Genomic DNA, 15,913 nt, shown 5'->3' with positions numbered 1-15,913 from the left:
AGGGTAATGTAACATTTGTGTATACATAGGGTATGGCTTATGTACAGCGCAAGAATGCTTACTAAAAGAAACGGTAGCTTTCATGCGCAGAACAAATTAGTATGCTAACATTTATTTGCCTTACACTTAGAGAGACAAGTGTCGGACAAGTAGAGTAAGTCTATGTAATTGCAAGATAATCTCTTGCAGGAGCTTGACACCATTACAAAGATCTGTGCAGATGACGATGATTAGCACAGGCATTTGCACTGTTCAAAAGAAGAATTAAATAAATAAATGCAATTGAAAACCATTTCCATTTCCTTAAGAAAATACTATTGTTAGCATCTATGGCCTTGATTTTTTTTATCTGTTGTATTATATGAATTTTGGATTCAAGAATACAAGCTAGATGACCGACGTTTGGTTACGTTTGCCATGACAATATAACAAACACATTTAGGATATTAGTGTGAATTTAGAATTTTCACCAGTAACATTTATTTGTGATGCTGCACAGTCTAGGAAGGTCTTTGATGGTGATCTGATGGCCTCCTATCATGTTCTTTTAGCTCCATTCCTTTTTCGGGGTCTGTCAATAAGGATGGTCTTGGAGAATTTAACCAACCATAATGAGTGAAATAGCTGGGATAACTTGTAACGGCATATGTGGCTGAACGGCAGCAGGCAAATATCTGTGAGATAAGGAAGTTGGGAAATCACATTTATTACACTGTAGAAAGCAATCAATGTTTAAATAATAATCAAATATATAAATGGAAATTTAGGTCTATAAGTTTAATAAATATTAACCCTATTGAAATATCCTGCTCTATAGTTTCAATCAGTGGTCAGAATGGAAAGTTAGAAGTTGCGCTATGGTAAATTAGAAGTGGCGGTATGCAAAATCCAATGGGAATGTAAATGAATGGAACTTGATAGTGTTACAATGACGGCAGTAGGAGAAGTGACGGTATGGCATACCACCGGATGCACCCCCGCTTCTACCACTGGTTGTAATAAAGTATACAACTTAATTCGCAGAACCTCAGCCCACTATGTGTACCCTTCCACTTTGATAGCGCAAGCGCTGGGTGTAAAAGAGGTGTAAATTGAGCGGTGAGTGGGGTGGTGGGGTGGACGATGCTGAAGTAAGGACCCTGAAAACGGGTTCAGTATTCTTTAGATACACCCCTGACTGTGTATATGAATATTCATAAAACAACCAGCGGTCATGCCATGAAAATCATCAGCATATTAACAGTTAGAAACACTCATTTTGCTCTGAGATCCTCAAAATCTAAGAGTAAAATAAGACAGACAACAATGCTTCAGTTATCTAGCTTAGATAGACACTACACTATCTGAGATACCTGAAGCAAATAAAAAAAATAAATATATAAGAATCCATAAAAATCTTAAATGATACAAGACGTGCATTTGGGGTTGTGGTCTATAAAGAGATATGTTTTACTGGCTAATAAAAAATATTTAACATTTTATTTGTCATGTCTAGATCCTGAGGAGTCACATTTGACTCTATCTTTCTATGCTATATCCAAAGTCTCTTTTGTGACTATTTAAGGCAGGCCTGTCCAACCTGCGGCCCCCCAGATGTTGTGAAACTACAAGTCCCAGCATGCCCTTCCAGCTATTAACTGGTTGTCTACTGGCAAAGCAGGCTGGGGCTTGTAGTTTCACAACATCTGAGGGGCCGCAGGTTGGACAGGCCTGATTTAAGGGATTGAAGGTCTTTGATTGTGTGTTGGAGATATTTGGCCTGAGTCATTAAGGAGAACAGGGCAAAAAAAGGAGTAAAATTGATCCAGGACAAACCATGTTACAATGGATGGGGTGCCAATTAGCTTATTATTTTGTCCATAAGGAAAATATTGGCTGTTTTTTTCATGTAACACACAAATACTTGTTAGCTTAATTTTTACACAGAAATTTAAAGTTAATCAAGGACATGCCCTAACCCAACTATAAATCTGTCCCCTCATTCTAAATATACCTCCCCCTCCAATGCAACATGGTTTTGCCCAGGTGCAAAGTTACTCCTTTTTTTTATTGCTTTGCTCTCCTTAAAGACCTATGCCCATTGATCTTAAGGGACACTTTTAACTTGGGTGACCCACTATTATCATGTGACACACCTCTTTGTACCCCATTACATTATGTTGGGATTTATACATAAAGTTAAAAACAATGACAAACATTTAGTTTTCAATATAGACTATTAAAATATGCATATCCTATGTACTTACCCCACACAATATACCAATGAGTAGGGCAACTCCCAGGATGGAAACCAGTCCTAGAAGAATAATTCCCCAGTATGGAACTGCAAGGAAACAGAATTGAAATTAAATTAATTAGTAAAAATACCTTTAAATAACATACTGCATTCCTGAGTTTATTCTATTGATTTATTACATTACATATTATCATATTTATGTACATTGCCATGGTATACATTATTTTGCTGTTTTCATGCATAAGTTTCAAACAATGGTGATATAATCAGGTAAAAAAAAAGTTCTAAATTACCTGCAGATTGATCTGAGGTTGTTTGGGTGAAGACTGTAGCACTTTGGGTGACTCCATTGAGAGCTGTAGATAAAATATATGCAGTATGTTTTAGAATACAGTACACAACATATTGTTCCTATAAGTCACATATTACCATTTATACATTTTATATTAATCCCTCTAGTAAGAGATGACTAAAATTTCACTAAGTGTTCAGTAAATATTGCAATTTTATACTCCTGTAACAGCCTCTATCACTGTTAATGACACTCAAGGGTTCTATTAATGAGATCGGTAACTATTTGGTTGAGTTCCATACTGCCCAATCACTGCAAATTGTGTTTAAAAAAAAGCTTGACCAATCTTGCCCGGCATGCCTATGCACATATTTAAGTACACATGTGCAAATCACGGCATACAGTGGCACTGTGCAATGGGCATTTTATGTATTGTTAATGACCTTCACTATAGAAAACATGAACCAAACCAATTCACAACACAACTGCCACAAATCATTCAGAAGTATGTAAGAGCAATTTCACAGAGCAGACATAAATACATAATTGCTAATAAAATAGTAGTTACTGGTAAAGTATGTTTACATATTTTACCAGTGACTGTTGAGAGGTTATATTCTCTCAGGGATATTTTGTCAATAAAAGGGTTCTTCAACATGCCCATATGTACATACATAGAAAATAATTTGTTACTTACTAGTGACTGTTGTAGAAGAACTTGCACTTGTCACTATAGATGGGATAATGTTGGATCCAGAATTAGAAGTTGCAGAAACATATTCTGTTGTGCCAGTAACAGTGGAACTTGTGGCATTAGAATTAGTGCTTCCAGTAGCTGTGGATTCTGTGGCACCAGTGCTATTAGTGATAGTCCCAGCAGCAATGGTTCCAGATATAGGGGTCATACTTGTTGTGGTCCCAGTAGCAGTAGATTCTGTTGTAATAGTGGAATTAGTAATAGGTCCTGATATGGTAGTAGCACTGGTAGTTGTCCCAGTGACAATGGATTCTGTAGTGGATATGGTATTATTAGTGATATTACCAGTAGTTGCAGCAGTGGACCCTGTTGTGGAAGTAATAATTGTGGTGCCAGTAACAGTGGAACTTGTGGCATTAGAATTAGTGCTTCCAGTAGCTGTGGATTCTGTGGCACCAGTGCTATTAGTGATAGTCCCAGCAGCAATGGTTCCAGATATAGGGGTCATACTTGTTGTGGTCCCAGTAGCAGTAGCTTCTGTTGTAATAGTGGAATTAGTAATAGGTCCTGATATGGTAGTAGCACTGGTAGTTGTCCCAGTGACAATGGATTCTGTAGTGGATATGGTATTATTAGTGATATTACCAGTAGTTGCAGTAGTGGACCCTGTTGTGGAAGTAATAATTGTGGTGCCAGTAACAGTGGAACTTGTGGCATTAGAATTAGTGCTTCCAATAGCTGTGGATTCTGTGGCACCAGTGCTATTAGTGATAGTCCCAGCAGCAATGGTTCCAGATATGGGGGTAATACTTACTGTGGTCCATGTAGCAGTAGATTCTGTTGTAATAGTGGAATTAGTAATAGGTCCTGATATGGTAGTAGCACTGGTAGTTGTCCCAGTGACAGTGGATTCCATAGTAGATATGGTATTGTTGGTGATATCACCAGTAGTTGCAGTAGCGGACCCTGTTGTGGAAGTAATAATTGTATTGCTAGTAGCAGTGGAACTTGTGGAATTAGAATTAGTGCTTGTAGTAGCTGTGGATTCTGTGGCACCAGTGCTATTAGTGATAGTCCCAGCAGCAATGGTTCCAGATAGAGTGGTAATATTAATTGTGGTCCCAGTAGCAGTAGATTCTGTTGCACTTGGTCTTGATATGGTAGCAGCACTGATTGTAGTCCCAGTGACAGTGGATTCTGTAGTAGAGATGCTATTATTGGTGACTTCACTTGTAATTGCAAGAGTAGATCCTGTTGTAGTAGAAATAGTTGTGGGGCCAGTAACAGTGGAACTTGTGGTATTCAAACTGGTGTTTCCAGTAGCTGTGGATTCTGTAGCAACAGTACTTTTAGTGCCAGCAGCAATGGGTTCAGGTATAGTAGTAGCACTTATTGAGGTCCCAGTAGCAGTAGATATGGTTATAGTGGTGATATTAGTGGTGATCCCACTTGCTGTTGATCCAGTATTGTCAGATGTAACAATAGCTACTGTTTTAGGAGTACTACTGATTGTGTTTGTAGCAATTGTTGATCCAGTAGTACCTGTAGCTTCTGTGGTTTTCTCAGTAGCTGTGTTTTCTGTAGACATAGTAAAAAGCATGAGTCCAGATGTTGTAGCAGTACTGGTTGTGGTCCCAGTAGCTATTGACCCAGTAGTCACAATAGAAGCAGTGTCAGTACTAGAAATAGCATTAGTAGTGGATTCAGAACTACTGGGTATTAATGTATTAGCTTGGGATGTAGACTCACTAGTTGTGGATGCTGAAGTACTGGACATTGGTAAAGTAGTGGAACTAGTACTAAGAGGTGTTGAAATAGTTGCTGATCCAATTGATGATGATGTTGCTGTTGTAGCAGTGCTGGACATTGGTAAAGTAGTGGAGTTTGTACTGGATGGTGATGTACTTGTTGGTGATCCAGTTGAGGAGGTTGCTGGTGTTGCAGTGGTTGCTTGACTATTTGTAGATGCACTAGTAATAGAGTCAGTAGTAGTGGATGTTACTGAAGATGTAGATTCCATAGCAGTGTGTGTTGTTGAACCAGTTTGGGATGTAGACTCACTAGTTATGGCTCCTGAAGTGCTGGACATTGGTAAAGGAGTGGTACTAGTAATAAGAGGTGTTGAACTAGTTGTTGAACCGGTTGAGGATGCTGCTGTTGTAGCATTACTGGACATTGGTAAAGTAGTGAAGCTTGTACTAGATGGTGATGTACTAGTTGGTGATCCGGTTGAGGAGGTTGCTGGTGTTGCAGTGGTTGCTTGACTATTTGTAGATGCACTAGTAATAGAGTCAGTAGTAGTGGATGTTACTGAAGATGTAGATTCCATAGCAGTGTGTGTTGTTGAACCAGTTTGGGATGTAGACTCACTAGTTATGGCTCCTGAAGTGCTGGACATTGGTAAAGTAGCGGAGCTTGTAGTAGATGGTGATGTACTAGTTGTTGATCCGGTTGAGGAGGTTGCTGTTGTTGCAGTGGTTGCTTGACTATTTGTAGATGCACTAGTAATAGAGTCAGCAGTAGTGGATGTTACTGAAGATGTAGATTCCATAGCAGTGTGTGTTGTTGAACCAGTTTGGGATGTAGACTCACTAGTTATGGCTCCTGAAGTGCTGGACATTGGTAAAGTAGCGGAGCTTGTAGTAGATGGTGATGTACTAGTTGATGATCCGGTTGAGGAGGTTGCTGGTGTTGCAGTGGTTGCTTGACTATTTGTAGATGCACTAGTAATAGAGTCAGCAGTAGTGGATGTTACTGAAGATGTAGATTCCATAGCAGTGTGTGTTGTTGAACCAGTTTGGGATGTAGACTCACTAGTTATGGCTCCTGAAGTGCTGGACATTGGTACAGTAGCGGAGCTTGTAGTAGATGGTGATGTACTAGTTGGTGATCCGGTTGAGGAGGTTGCTGTTGTTGCAGTGGTTGCTTGACTATTTGTAGATGCACTAGTAATAGAGTCAGCAGTAGTGGATGTTACTGAAGATGTAGATTCCATAGCAGTGTGTGTTGTTGAACCAGTTTGGGATGTAGACTCACTAGTTATGGCTCCTGAAGTGCTGGACATTGGTAAAGTAGCGGAACTTGCACTAGATGGTGATGTACTAGTTGGTGGTCCGGTTGAGGAGGTTGCTGGTGTTGCAGTGGTTGCTTGACTATTTGTAGATGCACTAGTAATAGAGTCAGCAGTAGTGGATGTTACTGAAGATGTAGATTCCATAGCAGTGTGTGTTGTTGAACCAGTTTGGGATGTAGACTCACTAGTTATGGCTCCTGAAGTGCTGGACATTGGTACAGTAGCGGAGCTTGTAGTAGATGGTGATGTACTAGTTGGTGATCCGGTTGAGGAGGTTGCTGTTGTTGCAGTGGTTGCTTGACTATTTGTAGATGCACTAGTAATAGAGTCAGCAGTAGTGGATGTTACTGAAGATGTAGATTCCATAGCAGTGTGTGTTGTTGAACCAGTTTGGGATGTAGACTCACTAGTTATGGCTCCTGAAGTGCTGGACATTGGTAAAGTAGCGGAACTTGCACTAGATGGTGATGTACTAGTTGGTGGTCCGGTTGAGGAGGTTGCTGTTGTTGCAGTGGTTGCTTGACTATTTGTAGATGCACTAGTAATAGAGTCAGCAGTAGTGGATGTTACTGAAGATGTAGATTCCATAGCAGTGTGTGTTGTTGAACCAGTTTGGGATGTAGACTCACTAGTTATGGCTCCTGAAGTGCTGGACATTGGTACAGTAGCGGAGCTTGTAGTAGATGGTGATGTACTAGTTGGTGATCCGGTTGAGGAGGTTGCTGTTGTTGCAGTGGTTGCTTGACTATTTGTAGATGCACTAGTAATAGTGTCAGCAGTAGTGGATGTTACTGAAGATGTAGATTCCATAGCAGTGTGTGTTGTTGAACCAGTTTGGGATGTAGACTCACTAGTTAGGGCTCCTGAAGTGCTGGACATTGGTAAAGTAGCGGAACTTGCACTAGATGGTGATGTACTAGTTGGTGGTCCGGTTGAGGAGGTTGCTGTTGCTGCAGTGGTTGCTTGACTATTTGTAGATGCACTAGTAATAGAGTCAGCAGTAGTGGATGTTACTGAAGATGTAGATTCCATAGCAGTGTGTGTTGTTGAACCAGTTTGGGATGTAGACTCACTAGTTATGGCTCCTGAAGTGCTGGACATTGGTACAGTAGCGGAGCTTGTAGTAGATGGTGATGTACTAGTTGGTGATCCGGTTGAGGAGGTTGCTGGTGTTGCAGTGGTTGCTTGACTATTTGTAGATGCACTAGTAATAGAGTCAGCAGTAGTGGATGTTACTGAAGATGTAGATTCCATAGCAGTGTGTGTTGTTGAACCAGTTTGGGATGTAGACTCACTAGTTATGGCTCCTGAAGTGCTGGACATTGGTACAGTAGCGGAGCTTGTAGTAGATGGTGATGTACTAGTTGGTGATCCGGTTGAGGAGGTTGCTGGTGTTGCAGTGGTTGCTTGACTATTTGTAGATGCACTAGTAATAGAGTCAGCAGTAGTGGATGTTACTGAAGATGTAGATTCCATAGCAGTGTGTGTTGTTGAACCAGTTTGGGATGTAGACTCACTAGTTATGACTCCTGAAGTGCTGGACATTGGTACAGTAGCGGAGCTTGTAGTAGATGGTGATGTACTAGTTGGTGGTCCGGTTGAGGAGGTTGCTGTTGTTGCAGTGGTTGCTTGACTATTTGTAGATGCACTAGTAATAGAGTCAGTAGTAGTGGATGTTACTGAAGATGTAGATTCTATAGCAGTGTGTGTTGTTGAACCAGTTTGGGATGTAGACTCACTAGTTATGGCTCCTGAAGTGCTGGACATTGGTAAAGTAGCGGAACTTGTACTAGATGGTGATGTACTAGTTGGTGGTCCGGTTGAGGAGGTTGCTGTTGTTGCAGTGGTTGCTTGACTATTTGTAGATGCACTAGTAATAGAGGCAGTAGTAGTGGATATTGCAGGTAGATTTGTTGTTTCAGTACTAGTGAAGAATGTTGTACTACGTGAGGATGCAGATGAGGTGTCTTTTGCTGTCGAGTTGGGTATTGTACTTGCTGTGGGAATATCTGTTGTAGTAGAAGTCACTAAAGGAAAAAATACATTATTATAGTAATACATTTATTATGTTCCACGCTGTTAAACTGATAATACATATCTGTTCAACGTATTACGATAGTAAATTATTTTGTATCTTAATGTTCTTTTCTATTACAAAGAGATCAGATGAAGTCATCTGTTAAGGGAGGTGTTTATGTAAGATATTTTGGACACAAGTTGATTAAATTATTTTAGGAGTTTTATGGTAAGATTATATGAAGTGGTTGTGCAACAGTTCCTATTATTTGAGGTATAATATTTGTTATATTTTGTACATCACAGCGGATAGTCCAAATGGGGTGCATTATTCTGTATAAAACAATAGTTTTCCAAAACCATGCTGAATTCATGGGGATGACTTTATCAAGCTGCAAAGTTTGCAAAGTGGAGATGTTGCTTATAGCAACCAATCAGATTCTAGCTATCATTTTGTAGACTGTACAAAATAAATGGTAGCAAGAATCCCATTGGTTGCTATAGGCAACATGTCCACTTTCAAACCCTCAGTAAACTCTCAGCTTGATAAATTTACCCCACGGTATCAGAACTCAGTGATTATACATATCATTTTTTGCAGGAGTTTATGCATATATTATATTTTGATACTATTTTTATAATATACTTGTGATGTTTAATATGTATAAATCCTGTAAATTATTGTAAACAGTGAGTCTGATGTAATCACTTAGAATTTGTGACTTCAGTGTTTTATTAGGAAACCTTGTGTAAATTATCTGCTCGTTTTACCAAGCCAAAAACATTGTTAAGTAGATGCATATTTAACTCTTTAAAATTGGCAGTTGTTGCATAAGCAGAAAGTGCTACTTACATCATTATGTACTATGTATAGTACATAGAACTCTAGTGACAGTAAATATTAAATTGAGTAAACAGTGTGTGAAGATTTTTTTTGGAGCAAGAATTACACTATATTCCCTAAAATTGGATTATTTTGTTTAAGGTAGTTTCTTTTTTTAATTATTAGGTCAAATCTATGTAATGGACTGTACAGTCTATAAAACTAATGTTAAAATAGCTCACATACAAAAAATTTGCAGTCATTTCCAAAAGTGTTAAGTATCTTTGAAATTAAATGTTTTAAATTGTTGTTATAGAATAACAACCCATTGTGTTCAGAATTACTCCAATACCCTTTAGAATGCAGGCTTAGCCGTGCTTGTGTAATAGTGATTGCTCAAACAGGAGCTGTTGGTGAGATTGACATTACTGACTACAAGAAGTGGACAAGTGGTTGTAACTTCTATCCAAAAGTCAAGTGTGGATTTGTTGTGCTGTACAAATAAGACAAGTACGACAGGTGTGGAAACAAGAGCGTGCCAGACATTAAGATTCAGAAGTAAGAATCAGTCAGATATTAAAATCCATCTACGGGAGAGCAATGTCACACAATCACCGCAAATCTGCCGTTCAGTAATGGTACTTTATTGCTACAAAATATGACAGATTTTTTTTTGAGTAAGAATTATACCACATTCTATAAAAATGTTTTTGTTTATGAGATGTTATTAGATTGTTGTAAAAAGAACCTGAAGGTGTGGCTATAAATTCTGTCAAAAAGCCTAGAGCAGATTAGTGTTAAGTAACTTTAATATTAAATACAAATCGTTAATTTACTACAAATAGTATTTATATAATACACATTGTTTTTTAAATTATTCTATTATCAAAAAAAAATGTTAATACCATACATTTATTATTATTATTATTATTTATTATTATTATTTTTAGTAGTAGTAGTAGTATTTTATTAGTATTATTATATATGTATATATATATAAATATATGTATATATATATATATATATATATATAAATATACATATATGTATACATACGTGTGTGTGTATATATATATATATATATATATATATATATAGATAGATATATATATATATATATATATATATATATATATATATATATATATATATATAGATATATTTTTTCTACTACTACTACTTAAAAACATTTTAGGTGTAATTTTTTTCATTTAACTATATGCCAGTATCATAACAAGGGCTTGGCAATTTTATAGTTTAGGATCATTAATTTTTTAAACATGATAAACAGTGTGTATACCGAGGGTGATATAAAGCAGTGATCTGCGCTGTCCGTATTGTCGGTGTCATTCATGACGTTAAAGTACATTATTCACAAAGAATTTGGAATTATTCTAGACCAAGGTCTCTGTGTCTAATTTACATAAATGTTAACTAACGTGACTTTACAAGTGTGTATATTTTTATAGTATATATCTTAGAGCTGAAGTAATTACTAAAATTACTTTTAATCCATGTTTGGTTTGAGCTGTTTTTATAAACTAAGGTCCATTGTGTTCATTAGTATTCCTATGTATTGTAGAGTAGAGGTAACATGGCGATCACGGAATAGTTATTGATGAAACAAGAGCGGTTGGTGAGATTGAGATAAATTTAGAGTCGGACGCATCCAACAAAAAAACACTATCACTTATGAGCAGAAAGCACCATATCCGCCTGCATCTTGGACGCAATTAACACTTGCGACAGCTTGCCGCTCACTATGAGAGAATGGGCAGAACGCGGAATCGTGAAGGAGTGACAATGTAAATAAATCCTAGTCGCAGTGAGGCGCAGACGCAACACACGCCAGAAAAGGGCTAAAGCTGTGCGGCAGGAATTAGGTGGCGCAAGCGGTTAGCAAGCTGCAGGAACTGTTCGCAGCTCTGTAGGGCATTACGAGTGGGACGCAAGTGGGGTTGCTTGCCACTCGTAATACCCTACCAACCTGCGACACACTCCCACTTCTACACTTCTGGAATGGACTCTAAATGAGGTCCAAAATAAGTAAAAGAACAGAAGATATGGCTGTTACATTCTTACATAACTCTGTCCAAAAGTCAATATTTTTATCTCAAGGATTTGTTGTGCTGTACGAATAAGAAATGATTGTCAGGTGTGGCAGCCAGACATCCACACAATAAGATTTAGATACAAACGTAAGGAAGAAGTGTGTGCCTACGTCAAGAAATAAAGTGGATAGAAATTACGAGAGAGCAATGTGAAACCATCACCACAATTCTGCCTACCATAAACAGTGCTATTATAATGGTGGTATAGGAAATAACATTACTGTTAATTACTCTTGTGACTTAACTCAGCACAAGGTAGAAAAAAGTAAATAAGGAATTTGGGGTATTTATGTAGTTTATAATATAATATATACAATATCTGATGCATTACTTGTTTGTGCACCTAGAATACAGAAGGCAGCACTTTAATTATAACAGAATTATGTCATCTACAATGCTCTATTTAATGCAGAATTAAATCAAAAGAGTAAAAACAAAAAAGCTTAAATACCACAATTGCAAATATAATTACAATTGAATTTGAAGTTTAGATTAAGTTTCTAACTGGCATTTGGTATCATAAAGGCTAAAACTACATTTTACTTTATTGATCAATCATTTTAAAAGACACTAGAGGGTATATTTACTAAACTGTGGGTTTGAAAAAGTGGAGATGTTACCTATGGCAACCAATCAGATTCTAGCTGTCATTTTGTAGAATGCACTAAATAAATTATATCTAGAATCTGATTGGTTGCTATAGGCAACATCTCCACTTTTTCAAACCCGCAGTTTAGTAAATATACCTCAATGGCTCATTTATTAACATAGCATTTAGGTACAACAGTTGTGCAACTGAACCACAGCAAGCGGTCAAGAGTTATAGCAGGTTTTATCTGTTTAGTACAAGAAGGACAATGAAGACAAGTGTCTGCTTGTTTTACGTTTTCCTTAAGGTCAACTTTCCCCAGTTTGACATATGGATATTTTATAATTATACATAAATATAAGAGGATAGTAATATGTTCACAGGGTGAGAGTTTGGTATATGGCACATTCAGGGTGATAAAGTCTGAGGTAGACTGCACTCTGTCATGTGCACTCTGTCATGTGCACTCTGTCATGGGCACTCTGTCATGTGCACTCTGTCATGTGCACTCTGTCATGTGCACTCTGTCATGTGCACTCTGTCATGTGCTGACATAGATAATGGGAGCTGCCTATGCAGAGACAAAGCTCTGCCCAACAAGACGTCTATTTTATAATCACTTAGCAATACTTAAAATCTATTTAACAGTTACTTATTTTTGAATAAGAACTCTGGCTACAACATGTTCTAATAAATACCCTCTATGAGCATAAATTTGGGGTTCCCATGTCTGGGAACCCCAAAGTTCTCTCTCTGCTCACCCCGGCTTTTGCATGCAAGCTAAATCCTCCATGACTCAACAACATCAACAACAATAAATAATATTTTATTTTAAAAAAAAATCAATAAATGTTCTTATTAGGAGAAAAAAAAGTTACTCTCATATTGCTGTTTATATAAGAAGAGCTCATCATGTATCTGTCACTGGAGGAAACTGCTCTTATAACATGTATACCAATCAAATTAATTGTCCAATAAAATGACAATGTTTAGAAAACTTCATAAACCAGAACTTGCTCTAAGCGCAATGATTTATGTGGGGATAGTCACACTATATCATTGTAAGTGTATTATTACTAGTAATGCATTCATGTCAGCCTTCCTCGCTTTTCATGTAAAATAAACTTTTAATGGTATTTTTCTAAAATACTAATTATTAATGACATAAATGCAAACTGAATATTGCAGACACGTTTCCCTTCTCCTGTTAATACAGCATTCAACTGAACCATTAATGCAGTAAGCGAGCTCTCTTCACTATTCAAGTATAACTTGAGTTGAATTTTTTTACATAGTAAATATGAATAACGTACTGACAAACTTGACTACTGTCTAAACATGTTCTCCTGCTGAGGAATTAGACCGCAAGCCTTTCTGTGGTATTTATGTATTGTCTCAGTTAATCCGTTTTAAGGCTAATTTGATGTTTTTTCTATTCAGTGATTTACATGTTATTTTAAAACACAATTTTGACAGATAATTTGTCTTTAATTAGATCTCCATGGCTTACCTGTGTTGACCAAGAACAAAGCTATGAGCAGCCCCAATCTGACCAAAAGATTTGATGTCCCCATGGTGTCTTCTGTTAATGTCTTTCAATATTAGTTGTTAAATATCCCAAAAGCAGTAATCACGAATCAGGTGTAAAGATCTAATGAACATTCTCTACAGGGGTTTTTATATTGAGAGGTGTAGGAAAGGTGACAACAGAGGTGACAACAGAAGTATGTCATTTCTCAGAGGTACACCCTAAGATACTTTTGTTCTTTACAATAAATATTTATACACTTAGTTCAAGTGTTTAACAGATTCACTTTGCTAGGACCTGTGACACATGATAAAAATATGCAATTTTGCATTATTGTGCCAATAGAACAGACATTTGACGTGTAGCTCCCCTGTCTAAGGTGTGTCAAGAGTACAGAGAAGATAGGGGTGTGTAGTCTCTCACTAATGTGAACAAATGGAGATTTCAATGCATCATGCATGACGTTTAGGAAGAATAGCAATGAATGAATTGGCAGAAGAACATGTATCCTTTCTATCATTTAGATAAGGCAACATTTCTTAGCTTGTTGATAAATATGTAAAACAAAGGTGGGTTGCATGGTATTTTGAGTGGACTATTATATATCTCTTTGAGGGCTCATACAACTAGGCATTAATTTTACACATTTAGGGTCGAGTTTAAGTTATAATGTCAGTTTTACACTTATGTTTTAAATGCTTTATTTTGCATTGCCCATATCTTCAATCCATTATTATTTTTTTTACTATTATTAACATTTATTTAAATACATTCCAAAAAGTAGGTGCAGCCACTTTAAATCTATTATTATTATTTTTTTATTATTATTATTACTATTATTATTAACATTTGTTTAAATAATTTCCAAAAAGTGGGTGCAGCCCGAAAAAAGTCCTATTATCGGGAATGGGAGCAGGTGATGAGTGTGGATGAGAGACACATGTGTCTAGTTAGTAGTTAGTTTGAAACAAGTGAAGAAATGTATTTAGGTGCAGTTATGTTGATAGCCAAATATGTTAGTAGAAGTATTTTGTATTGGATTCAGTAAAAAAACAGGCAACCTACGTAGAGGCTGACAAAGCGCAGCAGTAGTGGAAGAACAATTTGCAGGGAAAATCAATCTAGCCACGGCATGCAAAATAGATTGTAGGGGTGAGAGTCTGGTTCGAGGAAGACCATTAAGGATATTAGTCACACTAATGCACCCTCAGAACTGTCCAAATCTCCACTTTGAGCCACAATTGATCCTTCTTTCAGCTGTGCCCTCTTCCATTTAGAAGTAAGCTCTCTAATGAGCAGGGTCCTCTATACCCTTTGTTTTGTTTACATGTTTGCATTTATTTTGTCTACATTTTATGTTTGTCCTCTTTTCTCTACTGTACAGCGCTGCGGAGCACTGTGGTGCCTTACAAATCTACAAAAACAATAATAAGGACGGTATTGCCACAGTCAATACGGGAGATATTGAGAGCATGAATTAAAGTTTTTGCAGCGTCTTGTGTGAGATGTGTGTGCATTCTGGAAATGTTTCTTATTAGTTTTGCAGGATAAATATTATAAATAGAGAAGAACAGAGGACAAAGGAGGCGGAGAGGAGGTGGATCCAGAGAATATAACACTAAAAGAGCGATTAGATAAGTAGGATGAGAACCAGGATAGGACAGTGTATTGAAAACCTAGGGATTGTAGCATTTGAATGAGAAGAGAGTGGTCAATGGTGTCAAATTCAGCAGAGAGATCCAGGAGAATTAGAAAAATGAACAAAGGCTTTTAGAGTTAGCAGTGATACATTTATTGACAACCTGTGGAGTGTTGGGAATGAAAGCCTGACAGAAGATGGTCTAATAGGTTGTATGAAGAAATAAAGAATGTGAAGTGAATCTAAATCTAGGGCATAGTTATATCCGGGGCAAAAATACGGTCGTCATCATCAAACTTCCAACAGGGTTATTTGATGCGCAAAGATATGCCTCCTAAAAGGTGTAACTTAAAGATATGTGTAAGCCAAAATCAGTAGCATTTTTAAGGGGCATGATTGTTTTGCCTCTCCATGCGCCAACTGAATACACACATGAACTCTCACAATCCACCTCTTCAAGTGTATAAGGATGCAAGTCTAAGATGTGCTGAGCTCAAAATACTGCTGCGCATGAGCAATGGGACAAATTTAATGCAAGTTGAGTTTTTTGGTGCCATTAGTGGACTGAGGTGCAGCTCTAAACCAGGGCTTTAATGCTTTGCAATAGGCTTTAAGCCTATTAAATGTGCTTTAAAGCTGATAGTCCAAAAATAATGTAAGGGAAAGGATCAGCGCACTCTACGCATCCGTTTTGCTGTTGCCTGGATCATATAGAAGCATTTACGCTTGATAAAAATAAATTTGAGAGGAAACTCATTAAGGACATAGTACACTACTGTATGTGGCAGGAAACTTTCTAACTCTGTTAAAAGCAAGGAAAAAGTAGAGACTTATAACTACATTGCTTGTACAATGACCATATGTACAAGCCCCAAATGGGGTTTCCACCATCAAATGTCTTGTATATTT

General features: G+C 37.4%; 1 protein-coding gene across 1 annotated transcript in view; it reads right to left on the bottom strand.

Annotated features, from left to right (window-relative positions):
- Window positions 1-500: 500 nt before the first annotated feature.
- LOC142101400 (uncharacterized) overlaps window positions 501-15,913 on the bottom strand; it is a 64,160-nt gene continuing 48,747 nt past the window's right edge. Inside the window, exons 9-12 of the mRNA XM_075185863.1 lie at window positions 3,226-7,835; window positions 2,530-2,592; window positions 2,247-2,323; window positions 501-674 (exon numbers count right to left, since the gene is read on the bottom strand). Of these exons, the coding sequence (XP_075041964.1) occupies window positions 501-674; window positions 2,247-2,323; window positions 2,530-2,592; window positions 3,226-7,835 (4,924 nt within the window). The remainder of the gene's footprint in view (window positions 675-2,246; window positions 2,324-2,529; window positions 2,593-3,225; window positions 7,836-15,913) is intronic.

This window comes from Mixophyes fleayi, chromosome 9 (assembly GCF_038048845.1).
Source record: "Mixophyes fleayi isolate aMixFle1 chromosome 9, aMixFle1.hap1, whole genome shotgun sequence".
NCBI classification, from domain to species: domain Eukaryota; kingdom Metazoa; phylum Chordata; class Amphibia; order Anura; family Limnodynastidae; genus Mixophyes; species Mixophyes fleayi.
This window is presented reverse-complemented; position numbering and strand designations above follow the sequence as displayed.